This window comes from Oenanthe melanoleuca, chromosome Z (assembly GCF_029582105.1).
Source record: "Oenanthe melanoleuca isolate GR-GAL-2019-014 chromosome Z, OMel1.0, whole genome shotgun sequence".
In the NCBI taxonomy this organism is placed as follows: Eukaryota; Metazoa; Chordata; class Aves; order Passeriformes; family Muscicapidae; genus Oenanthe; species Oenanthe melanoleuca.
The window spans coordinates 13013763-13036399 of record NC_079362.1 but is presented as its reverse complement, the minus strand read 5'-3'; the positions used below and the strand labels follow the sequence as shown (position 1 = coordinate 13036399).

General features: G+C 34.2%; 1 protein-coding gene across 13 annotated transcripts in view; it reads right to left on the bottom strand.

Moving 5' to 3' along the window:
* Nucleotides 1–2595: 2595 nt before the first annotated feature.
* Nucleotides 2596–22637, bottom strand: part of PPIP5K2 (diphosphoinositol pentakisphosphate kinase 2) — a 48664-nt gene continuing 28622 nt past the window's right edge. For 2 of the 13 annotated variants that reach the window (XM_056513582.1, XM_056513581.1), the window contains exons 18-31: nt 22314–22455; nt 21644–21867; nt 19979–20106; nt 19671–19785; nt 18332–18439; nt 18133–18249; nt 17101–17274; nt 14609–14782; nt 13329–13398; nt 11167–11286; nt 10241–10303; nt 6281–6412; nt 4613–4741; nt 2596–3993 (exon numbers count right to left, since the gene is read on the bottom strand). In XM_056513582.1, coding sequence (XP_056369557.1) covers nt 3887–3993; nt 4613–4741; nt 6281–6412; nt 10241–10303; nt 11167–11286; nt 13329–13398; nt 14609–14782; nt 17101–17274; nt 18133–18249; nt 18332–18439; nt 19671–19785; nt 19979–20106; nt 21644–21867; nt 22314–22455 — 1803 coding nt within the window. In that variant the 3' untranslated portion in view covers nt 2596–3886. Of the gene's footprint in view, nt 3994–4612; nt 4742–6264; nt 6413–8484; nt 9656–10240; nt 10304–11166; nt 11287–13328; nt 13399–14608; nt 14783–17100; nt 17275–18132; nt 18250–18331; nt 18440–19670; nt 19786–19978; nt 20107–21643; nt 21868–22313; nt 22456–22637 lie in introns of those variants that run through there. The other 11 variants (XM_056513591.1, XR_008842531.1, XM_056513585.1 and 8 more) reach the window with 11 other exon arrangements.

The window sequence follows — 22637 nt, the reverse complement described above, 5'->3', positions numbered from 1 at the left end:
TGCATTGGGTGCCAGTTAATGGCAGTCCTGGTTAGGGCAAATTTGGGAGGAAACCTCCAAATGGGGTCCCTTCAGAAAACAGATTCTCCCTCCCCTAACTGGTTTGGGAAAATATTTTCTTAGAGAGAAGTGGAAAAAATTGTTTATTTAACAGGCAAAGCACTCCCCAGCACAAAAATGAACAATACTAAACAACAAAATCTCTTGTCGCTTTGATGAGATGACAAATTCAGAAGAGTCCCTTCCATGATTTGCAGCCTGGCTCACTCAGACTGTTCTCAGTCCCTCCGGCGCTGGGAAATGCCACGGCCCCGGATAGGCCCCAGTGGGCCATGGGTGTGAGCTCCCAGTGCTCTTCTGGGTTTTCAGGCCAGAGCAGATTCAAACAATTCCAAGAGAAAAGGAAGAAAACTACAGCCCAGGGAGCTTCTCTGCCTCAGCTAGTCAAAAACTAACTAAGAGCAAAGGAGAGCTCTCTTCTGCTGTCCACGGCAGACAACACAGTCTGTGTGAAGGATGTGGTGGAGCAAGTTCAGTCTCTGATAACAAACTCTGCACCTCTTCACTCCCTCTTCTGGAATCAGTCTTAAAGCTGCAGAGCTCAATATTCAACATCAACAGGATGGATGACAGGATACAAGCATCAAAAAGTCACCCCAGGACACAACATTTTAACCCAGTATATATATTTTTTTAAAAAAAAAGCAAGTCCACTTTAGAATTGGTTTTGTATCAATGCAAAATTTAAGTTTAATGTAAGGTCTTTTCTACACTAGCTTCTACCTTTAATGATATGGATGTTCTTTGCATCTTCTCCTCCTAGGTCCACATTTGATTCACACTCTCACACATTCTTGTTTTTATAGATAAAATATTTGTCCTAGTTTTTTATTCAACATGTTTTTCACAGTAGTTCACTCTGGACTGCTTTGGCATTACACCAGTTTCTGTATTTTGGAGCACAAGATGGTTGTTTTTAAGGCTAAGTGAGGAAATAAAAAAATTATTATTTAAAAATACTCAATAAAATTTCTCCTCCTCACAAAAGCAAGCAAAATGAAAACCATTATTTAGAAAGAAAAATAAAATAAATACAAACTATTACTAGCAAGTACCTTTCTTTGCTTACACTGCTTCTTGCAGAATTAACTTTTTGGAAAAGTTTTTCCTATTTTTTCTTTACTTATGGCACTGTCAAAAATACAGTTGCTGTAAATTGATTAAGAAAAAATGCAGTAAAAATAGAAGAATATTATGCTTTTGTCTGTGTTAGATGACAAAGTAGTCTTAAATCCCTATGTTCTGCCTCTTGCCTACACACTGAAATGGCTTTTAAAAATCTTTGTTACATCTCTTCTGCTATTATTCTTTGAACTGTTTTTGATGCTTGTTCAATGTATGATCATTATTTTTGATATATTATAATAATACGTGTAATTATATATTGTATGCTTACTTCCCTAGACTTTTTTATATGGATTTCTACAAAACAGAACTTTGGAAGCAAATCTTCTTTCCCTTAACACCTTCTGTGTTCTTGGATAATTACATAACTGAAATTTATCTAATATAATAAACATAAAACAGGATTTAAATTAATTTTAGGAGTTTTCACACACATTTTTGTGGTTTGGACTATTTTGTAATGATGCTTCATTGTTGAAGAAATGCAAAGCTAAATAATTACTTAGACTACATTGCAGGGTGATTATATTTTGGGAATCACAATCATATTCTGACCACTGATTTTCTGTAACCATATTCTTTGACTCTGTCAAATCTGGTTGGAATAGGATGCATAGTTCAAAAACTTTAATGTGAGAGAGACTGCTATTGCATAAACTGAATTTAAAAGTCTCAAATCTTTGCACTTTTTGTATTCCTATTGTCAGTCTCAATAGCAAGTACAAGAGCACTCACAATTGTCCTGTATTTGATGTTACCATTCTGGAACACGACAAAGCACTGCAGAATGTGTGACTGCCATTCATTTTTTTGAGGAGTGATTTCAGTATATACTGTCATTTCTTTTATGCCACATCCTTACCTCCAAGAGTAATTTTGGTTTATTTGCAACTTAATGGCTCATATGTAAATTGTTTTCCACTCTACTACTTTGTCAGCTACTCACTATACTTCACAGCGCTTTTAAAAGAAAACACAATAGAGAGAATTTGCCAGTGACCTTGATTTTATTTAGGAGCACATAAAAAAAGTTATGCCACAGCTTTGGTTGACTGGAATGATACTTAAATTTTTAGTTTTTTTTTTCTAAATGGTAAACAAGCGTACATTCAGTTGTATGCAAGACCAACATTATCAGAAACAAAATTACACTACAGAAAATTAAAGGCCTGAAGTATATAGCTGTGAAACCCTTCATATATTTGATGTTTAACCAGCATTGTTAGAGATAGTCTGCAAAAGCCATTTCATATATGGTAAACACTGAAAAAAGACCCTGTGACAAAGTGAATGCCAGTTGCATTGGTTTTGGAGACAAGTAAGAGCCCTACTTAAACATTTTATTCATAAGCTATGTCTTCTGCAGCTTAAACATGAAAGGAATCACCTATCTTGTAGTTATGAAGTCCATTCTTAATATTTAACCACTTGAACTTAAAGAAGTGGTCTATATTTTCAAAATTTGGGATACTCATAACCCAGTAATTCTTCATGCCACAGAAAAAAAATTACAACAATTGCTTAAGACTGGATAATTCTAAATAACACCATAACTCCATGTTCCACCAATTTAGAAATGCTTCTTTCATCTCTTATAAAATGCTCTTTTTTTTTTTTTTTTTTGTTTTTTTTGGTTTTTTGGTTGGTTGTTTTTTTGGTTTGTTTGTGTAGAATTTTTTGTTTGTTTTTGGGGTTTTTTTTGAGAGCTGCTGTCAACTACCTAGATTGGAAGGAGAAGGGTATGAAAATTCCCAGGCCATGATGAATCCTGAATATTTTGGAACAGTATGCACTGAATGCTGGTAGTCTGCAAGCTTTCTCTATGCTGAAAGGATGATAAAGCATAGATGGAATATTTACAATATTTAGAGTAAACCTAGTAGCAGACCAGCTGTAACCATTTCTCCTTCTACAAAACCTTTTAAATATCCCCTTTTTCTAGAAACACATGGCAAAGAAAATAAAACTGTCTTTTTTAGTAAGCAATAGAAGATTTTGGTAAAAACATATAAAAGACAGTTTTATCTGCTAGATGATATACAGGCACCTGTATACAAGACAGTACATTTGAATGTTACAGGTTTGATGTAAAATGTAAACACAGGAAAAAAAAGTCATTAAAAGTGCTGATACATGAACTTGCTTCATCATGCCTAATTATTGCAGCATATATAAAACAAATAATTAAAATGTAGAAAATATCTGCTTATATCCAAACCAAGGAAAAGAGATCTCTTTGGAAATTTAGTTAAATTAAAAAATAGTCAAGATGCCTGTTACGTTTCAGCACACAGAAGAAATTCACAGGGAGATTATAAACACCTGAAAACAGACATTTATGATGACAACAGACAATGCTTTCATTACATCAGTAGATGTAATGAAATGCGACATCAACACAGCTGCTGTTACACATACCATTTTATTTTTGTACAGGTTTACAGTAGATATTTGAAGACACAGAAAAGATTCATGTGCAGCTTGTCCATTAAAAGATGTGCGGTTCATTAAACTGTAAAATGTATTTCCTGAAATGTTTTAGAAATGACCTAAACACTGTGCACATTATCTAACCATGTATAAAGATTCTTAAGTGCACTATGAATTGCAGATGCAGACATGAATGGCTTTTGACAGCTCAGTAATTTGCTTAAATGCACACTAAAGAACCATTTAAGAAGTTGTTTACAGTTTTGTCTGATCATTTCTTCTCAGAAACAGTTTCACCACAAAGTTCTGCATCTAGTGAGGCCTCTTCAAGAGATGATTTAGTATGAGATACATTAGATACAGGACATCCAAGGGTAGCTGTAGAGATAGAGAAAAAAGAAGTATTAGGTTTTACACTTTGATGCTAAAAAGCATCAAAGGCAAGAAAAATGCATGTTATCTAGCACAGAAACAAATAAGCTACACTACCTAATGAAATTAGAAATCCAAGTGAAATTTGGTCTCTAAAGAACACAACCATCCAAAAATAGACAGTGTAGCTGGCCAGCAGTTCAGACTGAACATACTAATGATTGAATGCATCATCATGTTATTGGCAGCTTTAGTCAGAACAGAGTCACAGAGCTCTACATTAGGTGTTCAGAAATCATCTTAGAAATTCAGTCATTTAAAGAAACTTGCTTGTCTTACTCGGAGATTGCTGTCTTACTTCAAAGAAAATGCTCGTGAACTTCAGGCTATAGAAAATGAAACAATTCAGAGGGTAAGAGACAGTAACTATTAACACTGTTTTACTGTTAAAGCTGTTTGAGCCATGCTATTGAGTTTTCTCTCTGTTCTGACCCACAAAATGATTCTACTTATGTAGGGAATGTTAAGAAACAGCTGCCCTATGAAGTCATGTAACATGTAAGGAAGAATTAGACTGCTGGAAATAATCAAGTTAGCCATTCTGCCTTTGAAAGATTTTACTTACATAAAGTTAATTTCTCTACCACTAGCCTTTCAGGCAAAGTTTCAAGTGGAGTTGGTTGAATTTTTGCAGGGGTAAATGTATTTAAAGAAATTTTTCTTCCTGAAAGGGGCATCATCTGAGTTGGAGAAGCTGAAATGGTAGGGGAAAAAAAGAATCATTAATAATAAGTATTCTCACCTAAACTAGATGTCAAAATTATAGTCACAGGACTGTGTATCCATTCAGCAAAACAGATACCACATTTATATAATCAGCTGCTTTTTGATTTTACTGTTAAAACTTCACAACATGACAAGTCTTAAAATCTCTTTTTTACCACAGAAAGCAACACAGTAAGTTCATGCTGTTAAGGCAGCATTTCAGTAACAGGTGCTGTACCAGAAGATTGGCAAAAGCATTAGTGCTGTTTCTCATAGGTTAGGAAGATTGCACCTGAATAGGCTTTTAAGTCCAACACATCTATGAAAAGTGCACACAATGCATTAATCTCTAGAGAACCTCCAAACAGTACAGGAAAGCAGGAGAATCAAACATCTATGATTTTAATTGTATAAGGCCATATTTTCCAACCACTCCTTGGAAGAAAGGTGACAACCATACACTAGGAGTATGATATATTTTGCTTTTCAATACCTCTTCATCTTGTATACTCTCAATTCTGAACTGATTTTGAAACTTCCTAAGCAGTGTAAGGAAAAACTTTCCTAACCATAAAAAAACATTTTAAGTAGCTGAGAATTTTCATATACTTATAAGCCTCTCAGGTCTTTTTCAGTAGTATCAATTTTCTTAAATTGCTTATATTCCTTCTCAAATATAGGAGGCCTACCCTATCAAATAAGCTGCTGATTAAAATCTAAACTGCATAAAATAATGAGGGAAAAAAGGAAAAATCTGTAGCAGAAAAAAGAGAGAAGTCCTAATGGGTAGAATACTTTTATATCAGTAATTGCAAGTACAAGTTTCCTGATCAAAGCATAAGTCTTTAGACACTTCTTTATGAAAAACGATTTTCAATCACCTGACACATTATTTATAAGCATCCTTAATATGTGGTAAATCTGACCTAACTGAAACCATTTCCAAAGACACAGAGGTAGAATCACAATGGAAAAATCATTTCCCCAGACACAGGCACATGGATAGAATTCAGCTGTATTTCCTTTCAAGATCACCTAAACTTTAAGCATGCAGCACAAACTGCTAAAAAGCTAAGTAACTGGCAAGCACTCTACAGGTGAAACCCGAACAATACTGAAAGAAACAGGAAATAATGAAATTCGAAGTGTAAATGCAACACCGTTCTGCTGAGGTACCACAGTATAGTATAAAGCTGGGAATAATGCATGCTACCTGAAATGCACTACCTGTAATTCAACTGAGTGTGGACAGCACAGAGAAGTCAATGTAGAAATAAAGGAAATAGACTATGATTTCATTAAATCCTTAATTTACTATCTCAGCCAACAGAGAAGTTATTTGAATGAATTTTAAGTGTCCATACCCACAAAACAATAGTGCAAAATGTAAAATTATGGTTTATGTACATTTTCATTTTCTTCAAAAACAGTATCCTTAGTTTACTTGTTAGCTGCAAAACACTGCAAAGATTAACTAGACAATACTTAGGAATTTAAAATTAACGTAATTACAAACTATAACCAGTACATGTCTCCTGTAGATTTTCCCTTGATGGAGCAGCAACAGAAGCAAGAAATTCATCCACCTGCTTCAGAGACAAGGAATTGTGTAGAGTTTCCAAAGGGCAAATAGAAGGCACCATGGAATACAGTTCAAAACCTAAAAGAAAAATAATAAAAAAAGAGATTTCCAAACATGAGACAGGATTTAAGCTACTGCATTAATGCATGATAAAAAGTGTTTAGTTTACATTAGCACGTGCAGGCATAAGTCTCTTGAAATCATGGAAATTTAATATTACAGGACTTGAAACAAGATGAGCAAATTTCTAGCTAAAGATACTGTGTAACATACCATAGGATACAACTCCTGTGTACAGATGAAGTACATGTGCACACAAATCATTCAAACATGAGAACTGTGCTCTACTCCCAAATCAGTTCAAGAAAGATAATTTCCCTTTAACACAAACTTAACAGATCACTAAAAAAAAAAAAAAAGCTAGTATTTTTCCTACTCATTCTTATACCTGGCACAAGCTAAATAGGTAACTCATTCATGCAAGAAAGTAGGATAGATATTTTATTAGCAGAAAGCGCTAAAAATGCTGTATCTTCCAAGAAATAAATTTGCACAATTATTGTTCTATCATCTTCAGCATTCTGTGAAAACAAACTGTTGTCTTTAATATCAAAGGAAAACCACTGTTAGCATTTTTTACCTTAAGGTTACATGGTTTTACTTTCTGAGACAGATATACACCTACCTTTATGCATGTAAAAACAGTATTGAAAGACTAAATGTTTCATATATTAGAACAAGTAAAGCAACCCAAAAATCTAAAAATTTATTGGACTTTGCTTTTCTGTGTTAGTACAGATCATACACTAATCATGCATCCATATTACTAACAGACTTAAAAGCGTTTAAACATCTCAGCTACGAAAAAAATTGCAGCCCTCTAAAGTAATTCAAGTTTGGTAACTCAATAACCAGCTTTTCGTCCAGTTGCATTTTGAAGAGGAAAATACGTCCGTTTTCAACATACAGCTGTAACATCACAACTTTGCAATTCAATACTGCAAATTTCTTCTAAGACAATTAAATGAAGAAGCAATAGTGAATGAAATAATGTTTAAAATTTCAGTTCAAGGTACACTTATTAGAGATAGCATTATGACTGTGAACTATTCTTTCCCATAAAATAATAAGCAAGAATGTTCCTGTGATAGCCAATGTTGCCCATTCACTTACCATCAGTAATTTGGATATAGAAGAAATTCAACAAGATTTCAACCTCCAAAAGACTATACTTATATTTAGATCCACCCTGGCCATATTAATATTTCAGGGACCATTGCTACAAATATTCAACCAACTGAGGTGTACTTATGTCAGCTTTACTTAAATTACAAACAAAATGTTGCATGTCATGAAAACTCAGATTTTGTGTACAAAAGAACCACCACCGTACTGTTAATTTGTATTATCCTATAAAGTGAGTAGATAACCTTCAGTGTAAGCACTAAGATGCTTGCCATACATATTATTAACCTAAATAATTATATGCATGCATGTAAAGCGCAAACCCTTTCGTTGCCTTACAGTAAAATTTAAGATTTCTCTTTACCCTGACATAAAAGTCACTATCAGTCCATAGAGCATAAATTCTCAAATGAGAATTTATTTTACTGATTTTTCAAATAATGAAGTGGGACAATGTCAGGTTAACTTTTTAGTTACTATTATTATTATTATTATTATTATTATTATTATTATTATTATTACAGTGCATGTTATAGAGAATCAGAAAGGAATTCCAAAATGCACTCATGCCCTTTAAAAGAGAAAAAAAAGAAATAAAATTTTCTTGTTTTAGGAATTTCCCCTCCAGATTTTTTTGTTGAGTTTTGACAGTTCTGCTGTCAGCAGGTCGTTGCAGTATCTTTATGTCTGAGGGATACAGCTTAATCTGGAAATCTATGTGTAATGTTTTGTTTGAATGCTTTCTGATGAATATTTTATGATGCTACAATAAATAAGTTTGAAATTTTATGATGAAGAAGCCTGACAGTATCCCTTTAAGAAGGCAATTTCCTGTACGCTAACGGCCTTTGATTTTCGGCTGTATTTATTCTTAAAGCATCAGAAGGCAAGACAATGAAAGGGTTAATGCAGCATCTCGAAAAGCCACCCTGCTGTCTTAAGATTCAAAAGCTGTAAAGACATACCACTGGAGCCTAGAAATTCCACAGAGGAAATGGACCAGCACCTAAAGAGGTGTGAGTGTTCTGCAGAGGCCCAGAAAATAAGGTATAGCACTTTCAGAAGATACTTGTTTCACCATGTTCCTTGAACTAAAGATGGGGGGACAGTCTGAAATGAGTTAAGAGGGTGTAATAACAACATAAAAGTAAGAAAAAAACAGAGTGAAAGGACAAGGATAATTAAAATGATAGTCCAGAGGACAGATGAAACAACATCAATATGGCGTTACGTTAGTAGAGAACTCCTGGAAACCTGCAATATACTTGGGGTTCATAGGAGCTCATACTGCATGCACTAGTCTTGCCAAAGATGTGGGGTAAAACTGCTGCATTAAATGAATCAGAACAATCAGTGTGATCATTAAAAGCTATTTAGATCCTTTTCAAAAAGAATGGAGTCACAAAAAGCAACTAAATGGAGCAGAATGGAATCCACAGATTAGCCACAGATTCTCAAATGCAGTTCTTTATTTTCTGACCTTGTATGCTTTGAAAATATTGTTTCGTTTGTGTCACAACATAAAAAATGGACTTCTGACTTATCTATTTCAGATGATACAATAGATTTGGCCTTTTAGATCAAACACAATCTTAATGGTATAAATTTTGCCTTACTATAGTTTATCTTCAAGAAGCACTGCAGTGCAAAAGAGTCACTATGGATTTCAAATTAATGTAACAAAATACTACTCTGCTTCTAAGCAAAGCTAAACCAAAAGTTGTTTTTTTTTAACTTTTTTCCTAAGCAAATATATTTCAAATCTACCATGAAAATACTGATGATTTCCACTGCAGTTTCAATATCACTATCACTGAACTCAGCCAGCAGTCATGCACATTTTAAAACTGCAGTTAAGAGATCTGGAAAAGCTACATTCAGATCCAGTAGGGCCTGAAGACTGAGTCTGCTTTTCATGAACAGGACATATCTGGGGCCTATTAATGTCGAAAGGGAGGTGCCAAATATTTTGCTGAGGAAGAAAAAGACATACCTCTGTCCTGTGTGTTAAATGAGAATTTTTGCAAACTGAAGACAGTTAACTCTCACTCTAGAAGCTCAAGAGGTCAATGCTGCTCAAGAAGTCACAGCCCTCCTGCTGTGATTTTTAGTGCAATATTTAAGTAATTTGCACATCTGATGAATAGAGAAGTATGGTAAGACAAAATAAATTTTTGTCCCATAAAAACCACAGCAATTTAGCAGGAATAGAAACAAAGCTTCTGCTTTAGCATTTGCAATTTAACATCACTTCAAGAAGATAGTCATAAACTCCAGCTGTCAATTCAGTGATTTATTTCAGAATGGGCAGGCTCAGAGAATCAGCTCAGCAGAAGATGAAGAAGCAGCAGCTACCAAGAAGTGTATGTCTAGTAAGACCAGATTTTACTGTCTGTATCTTGTACCATACCAGTCTGATCATACAAGAATTTCTGGAGAATAATTTATTAGAGAGATCATGATTAACAGTAGCACTTAATTTTTTTTTTTTTTGTGGATTATTCTAAGTAATGAATTTTGATGATGTATTTATACTAATGAATGGTAAAGAAAGGATTTAAGATTCTAATGATTACAAATATATTCAGAATTGTGCTTGAAATTAGGAACGACAGACGGCTGGATGATACTGTACACCCCGTGTTTGAAATAAAAATAAAAGGGATGAAGCAAGAAACCTTTTGTTTTCAATTTTGGTTTTAAAATAAAAGCAAAACGTACCATTGGTTGGGTGTCGAGCAAATGAGATAGAAAACCTTTTAACAGCAGAACCGCGTGTGGTGTCTGAGAAAGAGAAAAACAGGTACCTGAAATTTGTAACAGCTACCAAAAGAGGGAGATTTTAAAATAGAAAAGGAAGAAGAAAGGTAAAAAGAAAAGATGAGAAGGTATTAGAAGTGAGTGGCATGCAGAAGGGACCAAGGAAAAGGGCTAAAATCTAAATAGATATTAAAAAGAAGAAAATTCGGATTCTTGGTAACTACGAGATGTGTAATGAGATGTATGAAAACAAGCAGAATGAGCTGGTGATTCAGGTTAGACTTGAATACTGAGAAGTGAAGTGTGGGGGAAAACAGCATGAATACTGTTTCACCTCAGACTTATAAAGGTGTGCTTTGGTATCTTTACATTCTGAAATCTAGTGAGAGTTTCTTCTCTATGCCAGATTATCCAAAACTGAGAATCTCCTGCTCCTTTGTAATACAAACCCCACCAAAAAAAAAAAAAAAAAAAAAGGTCAGGAATCCTAAAATTTTCACCATTGGTATTTAACTTACCACTTTATAATTTCATTCCTTGTATATGCTCCAAATAATTTGTTTAATTTCAAGATCAATTAGCAGTGATAAAAACCAGAGTTTAAAATGATAAAGGAATTTAAAAACAAGAATTTCAGTTTACTTAAAAAATGCACTTGCTGGGATCTCCTGGCGCACGTTGCGAGTCTGTGATCTGGTGTTCAATTCAAGACAAATAAGAATTAACTATGCTATTAAGTTAAACATAAGCAAGCTATGGGCAATAAAGAAGCAATAGAAACTCATAAAATTAATACTAAGGCCAAAGATTCTAGGATTCCATTAAAATCTTTAGAAGTTCAATGTGGCACATGGGTTGTGCGTGCATGTGCGAGAGTGTGCACATACCATCTATGAAGCCAGAAGAAGTCAGCTTTTTACGATGCGTACGAGCATAATCCTGTAGGTTAGGTGCACTTGAAGAACCCCCGAGCACTGAGGTGCTAAACAGGCCCGCACAGTGAGACCCTGATGGGAGTTAGAGAAAATACATACAACAACCAGGTGTTCGTCCATTCAATCGGGGATGCATGCAGCATGCAAGCACATGGCTCTTACCACACAAAAGGCAGCTTTTGGCAGTGCCTTGGACAGGTTCACAATATGCTTGTAATGTCAGAATGGGACTTGTAGGCTGAAACTATCATAATTTATTGTGCTTCTACTCATGAAACTGCACACTCTGCTATATGTGCAAAGAGAGGACTGGCTTTAACAAAGTGAGTTCTTGTCCTGCTTTCACTTTTGGTAAAAAAAAGTTACCAGTTAGCATCAATGTAAACATAAACAAATCAACAAATCAAGAAAACAAAATGAAGATGATGATGACAATAATGATTAATGATGATGATAATGTGAAAGTTGTGTCTGTGAAAACCTGTATTCCTGAAACAAATGTAAGTTAAAAATACTGCTCATTGCTTTCATTCAAATCAGCCTTTGAGATGACAGGCTGCTATGAAGTTCTCATGCAATTCCACAGATTTAGTATGTGGAAATACTTCTAACCCCAACAAAATTTTAAACAAAACGGAAATACTTTATTCAGACTTCAGCTACCATTACTCACAATGTTACAAACTAAAATACCTGAAAGTTTCATCAAGTTTAACTTGACTTCCTTTCCTGAGAAGACTTTTGCATATCACCATGCAAGTGACAGTACTTTTGTTACAACTCATGCATTTCTGCCACTAGAATGGGAATTTAAACAAATCACTGAAAGCCACAGACAAAAAATATAAAAACAACTTTTGTAATCGTCAACCATTAATGAAACTTACATACAACAATGAACAAAATGGGAAAAAAGTTGCAATTTTTTTCCTTTACATTTTACTACTAGTTGAAAGGAGAAGCAAATTTCAATCAGAACTAAACTTTTACATTTTAGATAAGCAGCAGCAGATTTTTTTTTTTTGAAAATTAGTGATACTTCCTTTCATTACTTATAATAGTCCAGTGAGGGGAAACATTACTAGCACATGTGACCAATCATAGCCAAAACAAATTGGTGCCTGGTCTGTGGCAAAAGCCTTTCACACCAAATATTTTACCTTAATCTACACAAAAATACATCAACTTCCACAAGCCATATTGTGTCACACAAAAAAATATTCATTTAACTTTGGCAAGCACATGATAAAAACCAGGACTTCAGTAAACAAGAGCACCTGACGTATGCATTTTACTATGGGATAAATATAATGGGAAGAAAAGTATCACAGAAAGATTACATATACTAAAAACACCTATCTGTGCAAATAAAGGAAAAGCTACTTCTAAGTTTATGCATATAGGTGATGCATTTTTCAATACACGTTTCTCACAAAAAGACACACAGATGAAAACATCAATATTGTTTACAGTAGTGCATGATTTCATTTTTTTTGCATGTGAGTCATACATGTCTGTTTTAATAAAGCAATAGAAAAGCACCACTTGAATTAAGAGAATTTGAAAGAAGCCTTTGAATTATAGCATGATTAATTCTAATGCTGAAAAGAAGAAATTAATTTTCAGAGAGTGCAAAATCCCTGATACTATCAAGAAACTTTGTGTTTGTTCCCCATCCCCCTCCCCTTAGAAAAATATCTTCACTTTCATCAATTACCCACAGTAGGAAACAGAAATTTTCAAGAAAAGTGTTTCCAGAGCAGGCCATTTTAATCCAAAATATTCTTGCATAATCCAAAAGCTCAATCAGAAATGATCCTATCTTAAAAACCTGCTCTATGTTAAAAACAATCCTGAGTACCTGTTGTGAGCAGTACAAAATCAGTAGTACAGAGGGTCTCAAACAATTTACTCTTTTGAAGTATAACTTATTTTAAAATTTTGCTGCAAAAAATTGTCCAGTGCATAGGCAGATACTCAGCATATGTTGTTGATAACAAGTACTGTTGAGTCCTGTTAATAAAAAAGCTATTCAAAGAATATTCAACTAGAGAGAACAGCAGGCAGATGAAAAGCTGATAACATGAAACAAAATTTCAACTATAGGCACATACCTAGACCACTCTGCTTTTGTTCCAGAATAGTTCTTGGTGTTCGTAAGTTACTATTGCTTTCTGATAAGACCTGGATATAAGAAACAGAAAAATAAGGGAAAATGGAACAGCAGCATGAAACATCCATTTAACTTGATACAGCAGCCTGTTTCAGACAGACAGGTGTTAATAAGCTGTATGATAACTGTTAGTAAAAATATGTAAAGGAAACATGAGAGATCATGCAATATCCCCTTCTGAAGGGAGTCCATTTCACATATGAGTTCCTTGCAATGAGGTGGTACAAAGCAAGCATTCAGAATGAGAAAGGACACAGACCAAGACTGATATGAGAACAAACATCTCAGACATTTTATTTCATTTTACCAAATGCACTTTCCTAAACTGCGCCTGTATTGAAAAAAGGAGGGGAGGGAAGGAAAGACAGACAAACTATTGAGGACACCATACAATCACTGACCATGCAAGGCTCAATCAGTATAAACTTCAGATGCTCACAGCCTTTGCTGATATAAACTTTTCCAATGTAAATAATTTTAGAATTTTCTACAATAAATTATGAAAATTTTCAAAGAAAAAAGATATGATTACAGAACACCATCCATTGTCCTACATGTAAACAATATTTTGACATTCTGAATAGCTTTAGATCTTCACTGTTGCTTTCAAAACATTTGCTGTTTCTTTTTTTCCCTGTTTTCCCCTCACCCCCCATTACACAGAACAATCTTCAAAATACTGTACAAGTCAATGGATGATGTACTGTGTTGGGAGTTTCAGATACCTCCAGATTTAGATGGCAGGAATTATTAGTGCTAGAGTTTTTTCCTTGCAGTTAATACCAGGCCACTGAAAATACGATATAGGCAAAACAAGTTTTGAATAGCCACGTGAAGTACCAAATAAATTATTTTAAATGGTATTGGTTGCAATTATTTTTTTTAATTTACCTACCACCAAATTAAGCAATGCTGGTTTTAAAGTCTTAAAGGACAACTAAACCAAAGCATAATTCTCTTTCATTAGGCAGTACACTAAGGCTTTTTTACTGTGGTAACATTGGCAATTCCTATAAAGAAACCAAATGTTTATGAAAGCTTGTGACACATTCAGTGGAAAAACATACACTTGCTCTTTTTCCCCCCAAACATTCTTGGCAAGTAATTTTAAGAAGTGAAAGGTATTGCTTGAAACATAATCCATGACAAGGGATTAGATGTCCTTAAAGACAGTTGTTGCTTGGAATGCATAAAATGTTTAATGAAGTAAAGTTTAAAAACCTGTTGCCATGAGCCAAAAATACTGGATGTGAAAGCCAGTGATTTAGGGGAGACAGGGGAAGAAGTGATTTGTTCCCCTGATCTGCGTCTTCGACGCCCAGTACCCACACCACTGGTGTAATGCAGCCAGGTACCAATACACTCTGGGCTAGACACACTCAGGGGGCTCTCTTCCTGGAAGTGAGAAAGGGGGCAAAAAACAGCAAAGCATGCAAAGTTAGATTCAACAGAGCCAAATGAACAGAAAAGAAAAAAACCCAATCTGCTTGCACCCTTTTACATACTACCTTTAAAACTATTAAACAGTGAAGAGAGAAGAGTAATAATACAATATTAGAATGTTATCAGTTTCACTTTTATCTCTTCATCCAACTATATCTTCTACTACACCTCAAATTTCTAGTAGACTAATATTGGATATGAGAGGAAACATCTGTTATCAATAGTTGATTCATAATTTTAAGGATTTTTCATACGTTGTAAACAGAATTTCTGTTACCCTTGACATACTGTTTAATAGTTTTTTCCCCTCCTAAGTACATTAAACTTTCCTATTTATTACTTAATAGTTTTCATTTCTAGTCTATAAGCCTATCTAAAAGCTTCTTTCTAAATTTTAAAATTGTCTTTGAGACTTTACAACTGACTCACTGCTAGGAGCACCAAATTGACTGGTAGTAGTTTTCCAAACTTAAAAATGTCCTAACAATTATCTGATGCTGGCCACCTTATCAGGACTTCAAGGGAGGATAGTGTCAGGCTAAGCATCCCCCCATGTCTACATCAATATGTGTCATTAGGAATTAACATTCTTTGCAATACAGAGTTTGCTTCCAAACATTCTTGTTTTGCCACTGTAACTCAGCTCTTTTTTTCTTTCCATGACTCAGTCACAGTTGCATTCCTTTTGCAAATATTGCGGACTACAACCCAGATAAAAACTTCCATATAATCTCACACCTGACGGTGTCCTTTCAAATTAACGGACGTAGGTGAAAACAGAATTGCCTTACAAGAGGGGAAAAAAAAAAAAGAGGAGGGAGGGAAAAAAAAAAGGGAGAAAAAAATATATTCAAGGCAGTTGCAGTTTAAGTTGTAGTGACTTCTTTAAATTGCTCCAAAATACTGTTTAGTTTAAATATTCCAAATACTAGTTTTGCAGATTTCAGTAGGCCACATGAAAATCCCTATTTTACTTATAAAAAATGTTTTATAGTGTACATTTTCTTTAAATTGGCTATTTCTTTCCAGCAAATAAGCAAGATCTGAATGCAATTTTAACACATATTATCTGCACAGTCAAAATTTGGCAATTTGTACTTCTGATATCTTGTGATGGTTAACTTCCATATAATTTATGAAAATGGTTGGAAGACTGAAGTAATAGACTATTAAGCTGTGCATAAGTGAACTCTTAGCTAGGAGGGGAGTTTGCATGATCATTGCAAAAACAGCTTTTAAAATCAAAAATATTGATGTTGTGAGCATTTGTTTATGAAAAAACTTGGAAATAGAAAACGTAAGACATTAACATTTATTATGTCTGTTAATTTATGGAAGTCATGTGAAGTTATATAGATGTCCTTACAGAAGGGAATCATGCATCTTTTTCTCTCCATACTGCCAATAACCAAGTGGTTTCTAAATCTCTAATACTTTTACTGCATACAGACAACTCATTCCCAACGCAAACATGAAAGAAAAAGCTTTTGGCATGAATCTTCATTTCTAATGGTTTTAAGCAACTGAAAATGAGACAATAAGAAGCTGTTAGTCTGCTTCTAGCGTTAATATCACAGAAGTGCCACTCTGCACCATCTGAATTTCCACTTAACCATCCCAATGGTATCAGTGATACAGCAGTGCAACCCCCCACCTCTGTGACATTAAGCCATATCTGAAGCACAGCTAGATGTCATGACTTTCAAGACAGCAAACTAGATTGTTCAAGATGTTACCTACAGAATTCATGAAACACAAACCCCAGCCACTTAAAAAAAAGCTTCCACTTTATCTTTCTTACCTTCAAAAGCTTGACAAGTGGAGTCACTTTCACTTCACGTGAAAGCAAATACAGCAGATGTCTCACTTCCTGCAGCTCCCCTACCACCCTAATCCCTCTGTTCCCTTTCAGCACAATCACCCTGAAAGTTTGCTCAATTCTCAGTAGTAGCTCTCTCGCAGGATATACAGAGAAGCAATGCATGTTAATTTGTAGAGGTAGGTATAGACTGACAGATTTAATTTTCAAATATCAACTTTTCTAAAATGGCCTTAAAGAAAGGAACTAGGTCCTTTAAAAAGGACTTAAAATAGAAATATCCATTTAGAGAAATTATTGCCATGGAGGATTTCCCGCTGACTAAGGGCAAACTTTCTGTATCATGCTGCTTCCGTATAATTTAAAGCAGAATTACATTTGGTTTTTTTCTCTTAAAAGTAAGCAAAAGTTTATGTCTTTGACAGAAATTATCTGGAACACAAACACTTACTTCAACAGAACCAATCTTCCTGGATCTCGGAAGGGGCGACTTTCTGTGTATGTGGATCGGGTCTGATACCATCGGCTTGAACATCACTACTGATCGATCTGTTTCATCTCTCTTATAAGCGTGCACCTCCTCATCACTATCATTTCTATGAGAGGTTTTCTTTGAGCCTTCATTCTACAGAAAATACATAATTCATTTTCAATTTGTCTGCACACCTTCAAATTTGTTGAGTGGCTCTCAAATAAATATTCTGCATAAAGATAAAACAAGCTTGTATTTTAAAAATATAAGATGTAAATCATATATTATGGAAAAAACTGCTCTAGACTTCAATAATCTACATGATAATCTGTTTCTTCTTTCTTCTTCTATTTAGAAGAATTCCAGACAAGCTTTGCTGTCATTCCTTTCTCAAAAAGCTGCCCTAACTCCACTTACCTGAGCATGTATCGTGAAAAATATCCATCCTTCTTCAACAATCTGTATTCATAAACAAACTACTTTCTTAAATATGTCTTCCAATTCCCAGAATATTATTCATGTGACACTCTGATGCTGGTATTACTTTTCTTATAGTATTTTGTATTTCTAGTACAAATTCTGACAAAGCCTTAGAACATCCAAATTATCTGTGTCCTTTACCTCAGTGCCCATTCAAAATGGAAAACTTTAGGACTACTTATCTTTTACTGCACATTTTTCTAACAGAAAAAACCAAAAAACAAAACAAACAAACAAACAAACAAACAAAAAAAACCAAACAAAAACAAAAAACCAAAAAACCAAAAAAATAAAAACAAACAAAAAAAACAAAAAAAAAAAAAACACAAAAAAACAAAAAACCAAAACCCTCAACAAACAAACAAACAAACAAAAAACCCCACAACAAACAAACAAACAAACAAAAAAAACAAAAACAAACAAAAAAAACCCCACACTTGTATCTTTTATGTAAGAATTTTACTGTAAATTTTAGGTATGTCCATATCCAAAAAACCTAAGTTTTGCTTCATAGAAAGCCATAATTATTACCTCTCTGGAGGCAGGTCTGTATCCATATCCAGATGGTAAATTTTTATCTTCTTCACAGCCTTTAGCTCCTGGACTGAAATGCAGCTCTACATGAAAACGTTCTTCCGAAGAAAGTTCCTGAAGTAAAATAATTAAGTTTATACTTTAATACATAGTCCAGCACTACTCATTTCTGCAGGTATTTATCCCTTTTAAATACCTTGTTTGGATCCTCATAAAGCATGATGACAATCTGTGTCATGTAATTGAGTTCATTGACCACATTTAAGTAATCCATAGCTCGTTTCCATTGTTCATCTTTTGATTCCTTACGGAGAAAAAAAAAGTATCAACAAGTAAAACCCAGCTATTTTCTTAAAAACACTGATGATTTACACAGATTTTCATAGCAGAGGTGCAAAGCTCATCATAGCTAAGGAAAATGCAGAGGTACAACGAAAAAACCAATTATGAACCTCCGTGAGTAACTTAAAATTGCTCATCAAATGACTGAAAAGTGAACAGCAGAGCTTTTCAGTGTGTCTTTCATGTTTTTTCACCAGTGATATGTATACAGAGGCACTGTTTTCAACTCCCCTGGTGAGACCTGCTAATTATGCACTAAATTAATTTCAGCTAGTGTATTGTGGAAAAAGTTTTCAGGTATCAAACTAACCGAGATATCAGTCAAACAGAGTAAATGAAGCTTCTTAGGATGTAGAAGAGGTATAAATGTGACATTCCAAGCTACATAAATTAATAAGTCACCTTGTTCATGCTGTAGGAAACAAACCATTTAGTAATCCACGTTCAAGAAAAATTTAAAGTTTATCAGAATTAAACCTGGAGTGTACCTGTTGTAGCACGTCACAGAGGTTTATAAATGCTTTTGCCATCACTGAGTTTAGTCATTCATTACTTGAAGCAAGTATGTCAATACAATAATTTGAAAAGTAGTGTGTAAGTCAAGCTGTATCTTACAAGCAGATAGGTTTGTGGTGCTGCATATATCTTCTCCAACAGCTCCGTTTAAGTAATTTCCGAATCTGGAGACCCTGTCTTTTTCAGTGTCAAAGACTATCAGATGGACAATAATGCACTACCTTTGTAGTGTTCTATAACAGTACAGGAAAGAAAGAAGATTCACTGTATAGGAGGAATTTTGTACTCTATAAGCATTGAAATTACTCTATGAGCATTGTCTTGACAATATGTCAATGGTCAAAAACAGCAAGCCAGTGCAAAATTCAAGAAAACCTTTGAGAACAGATGTTGGAGAAACTACTGGTGCCAACAAAAAAACAATATAAAAGTATCTGGCCTTTCCACATCTATTTGAGATTCTAACACATACAGCCAATGGAACACAGCATTACTTTGATGGAAATTAGAATGCCAATTAATGTGTAACTTGCAATGTGTTTCTCCACAAGTAACAGAAAATCAAATGTTTGAAAAACATGTTATAAATTTCAAACACAGTTATGATTTCAATTGATACAGTCAGAGAAAGATTCAGGTTCCTCCCAAAATATCAGGGCTTCAACAGAGAAACTTACATCACATAAGGCACCATAACGAAGGGTAGATAACAGGGAGTGGACGTGACTCTCACTGGTGAAATATAGCCGAGTACGAACATGGCGTTCTGGGGACATAACACCCCTGGAGTAGCTTAAAAAAAAGAAAATTGTTATTAGACCAAGGTAAGATGTGTCCTTATTTTTAAAATAGCTGTTAATAAAAATATAAATTATACTTTGTAATTTATATGAGAAAAAAAGATACTTCATATATGAAAGTTAGAGAACATCTCTATTTTTTTAATGAGAATTAATGTAACCATGTAAAAAAGTAACTGGCTTACAGAGGGTGAAGCTTATTAACAGTGTCATCATCTTGAGTTCTCTGAAGGTCAGAACGAATTTTTCTGACTAGAGGAGTGCAGTAACCTTTGGCAATCTCCAATTTCTCTGCTTTAGAAATACCATATTCCTGTGTAAAAACAAACTGACTTTTAAAATTCAGTTAAAGATTAAAATGCCTTCTAATTCAAAGCTTTTACATTAAAGCAAATTAGTAATCTATTAGTTTGTTCTGGCTACAAACCTTTTTTTTTTAATTTAATATTTTTACTGCATATGATTACTGATGTATCTTCAACTAATTAGCCGTTTGCATTTTTGCTGTTTGATTTGATACAGAGAAAAAGTTTTTCCTTCACTAGTTAAAGTAAAGGAGTGGATTTACCTTCTGGAATTATAAAACTCTTTTTCTTAACCAAAAATTCTGTGGAGTCATTCCTCCTTCTTATCACCATCTCCATCTCCTATCCTGCCCCCACAGTGTTCTGTCATTTTGGTTTTTTTTAACCTTTCTTCTAACAGTCATTAAAGAGACATATTTGGTATGTCTGTCTTAGTTTGGGAAGATCTTCTATTTATGTCAAATAATAACAAGTGATATTTATGTACAACTGGGAAATTACTGGTGATATTAAATGCTGTAATATCATCAATATTTAAAAGTATGTTTTTCCAGGAGCTTCATACTCTGTGCTGCACATGGTATTAAAGTGCTCTCACATTAGAATGAATCTTCTTGTTACCCTAGAGAGCAACATGAGCACTCTTCCTTTGCATTATGTAGGCTATCAAGTTTTGTTTTTCTTCCTTTAGTATGTGTCTTCATTTTTACCCGCTCTTCTCTAATTTTCTGTTCAAAATTTCAGCTTAACAACCCACAAAACACAATGCATTCTAAGTATCACTACTATTTTTGTCCTCCATGTCAAGGACTTTGAAAGATGAGGAGAGGAAGAACTTCCTTCACATGCTGCTCACAATATATGGGTAAACATCTCTGTTACAACACTGCTTTGTAACTGCAGGGACACTTGGGGAAAGCTTTAGTCAGTTCTGTCTGTTATCACAAATCAATTTCACATCCTGCCACCTACAAGATTTTAGAGCTAACCTAAGTTTAACAGCCTGCAGAGCATGTAAGTTTAACTTGTCCACTTCTGGGTGAAATGTTATGAAATTTAATGCCTACATTCACATCACGGAGTGTTAGCATTTTGAAAAAGCAGAAAGATTTTTTAAATTAAAATTGCTTAAAATGAGTTAAATTCCATAGATTAGGATTAACAGTGTCATTTGTGAAGAGCCCAAAAATGAAATTTCAATAAGCAGGAAAAACTAAATTAAAAGCAATTTAAGAAAACAGTTATTCACAAAGGCAACAGATAAATTTATGATGAATGGTGCATATGAACCATTTTACTTAATACACTGTTGTAAAGGAAGGAGGCATGTTCACACCCAAATTTCTAGAAAAATTCACCCAGAATACAGCTTTATTAATTATGAAACAAATTTTTCTTAAAAAATACCAGTCAGCTTGCTACTGAAAAGTAACAGATAATGTTAAAGGGAGCTTTGAAAGAAAATACAAAGTAGATATTTTCACAAGAATTTTTAAAAAGCCTTTATTCTACACTTTCTCCTATTTAGTAACTGAAAATGCTTACCTGAGGAATTACAATGTCAGCTAAAGCCTTTGAAAGCCTATATAATTCCATCGTGTTTTCTAATTTTAAGGATCCATTGTGTTGTACATCGTATTTTATACAGTCATAAATATCAGGAATTTTGCTAATATCATATCTTCCATTTTTTGTTTTGAAGTCTTTTTCCAACTTGGCCCACCTGCGCAACATCAGTTCTAGAGTTTCACTGTGGTACAGCTGAATATCTGGATAGACACATATTTCTTATAATTAAGGCCATGCAAGTAACAAAAGGACATTTTAATTACATAGTAGTGGCAAATGAATTACAGAGGGATCAAAATAAGTTAACTGCATTACTATTAAGAAGATGGCACAGTTGGACACAATATTAATTTTAGCACTGATCGCATCACAATTACATAGTTCCACTATGATAGTAAAACATATTGCTGTAGAAATGCACTACTGGCCCTTAAATATAAGATGTACCTATGTAACTTAGCCTTAGTGCCATCAACTTTTTCTATTACTTTTGTGGAATGCTGAGTTTTGAATAACTAAGACAAGAATTTCTGCAATACAATCACACGTTCTAAAAGTGAGTTTAGTGAAGAGAAGTTATGTTACAATTCTCTTTCATATAAGTCAACTAGAGAAACTGAATAGAAGTACAAAAATGTTTCAGTACCTGCAGACTTTGGGTCTTCCATTCTCTGCCTGATCTGAGAAGTCAAACTCTGGATCAAGTAATAGACCTTGTCACATGTCTTTACAGGATTTTTAATAACCTGCATTGATTTTATCAGTGAGATGCTTCCAGATGGAGTGAGCTGCAATTTGAGATAAACACAAAATTAACTGAACAGATTTGAAAGACCTGGTGAGATAAGATGGAACATGTCAAAGATACCAAGTATTGGAGAAACAGCACTCAAGCAGATTGGCATGAATACTTTTAATAATTTATCAATTATCTATTACCATTGAGGCATTAAGAAAATACATCAAAATG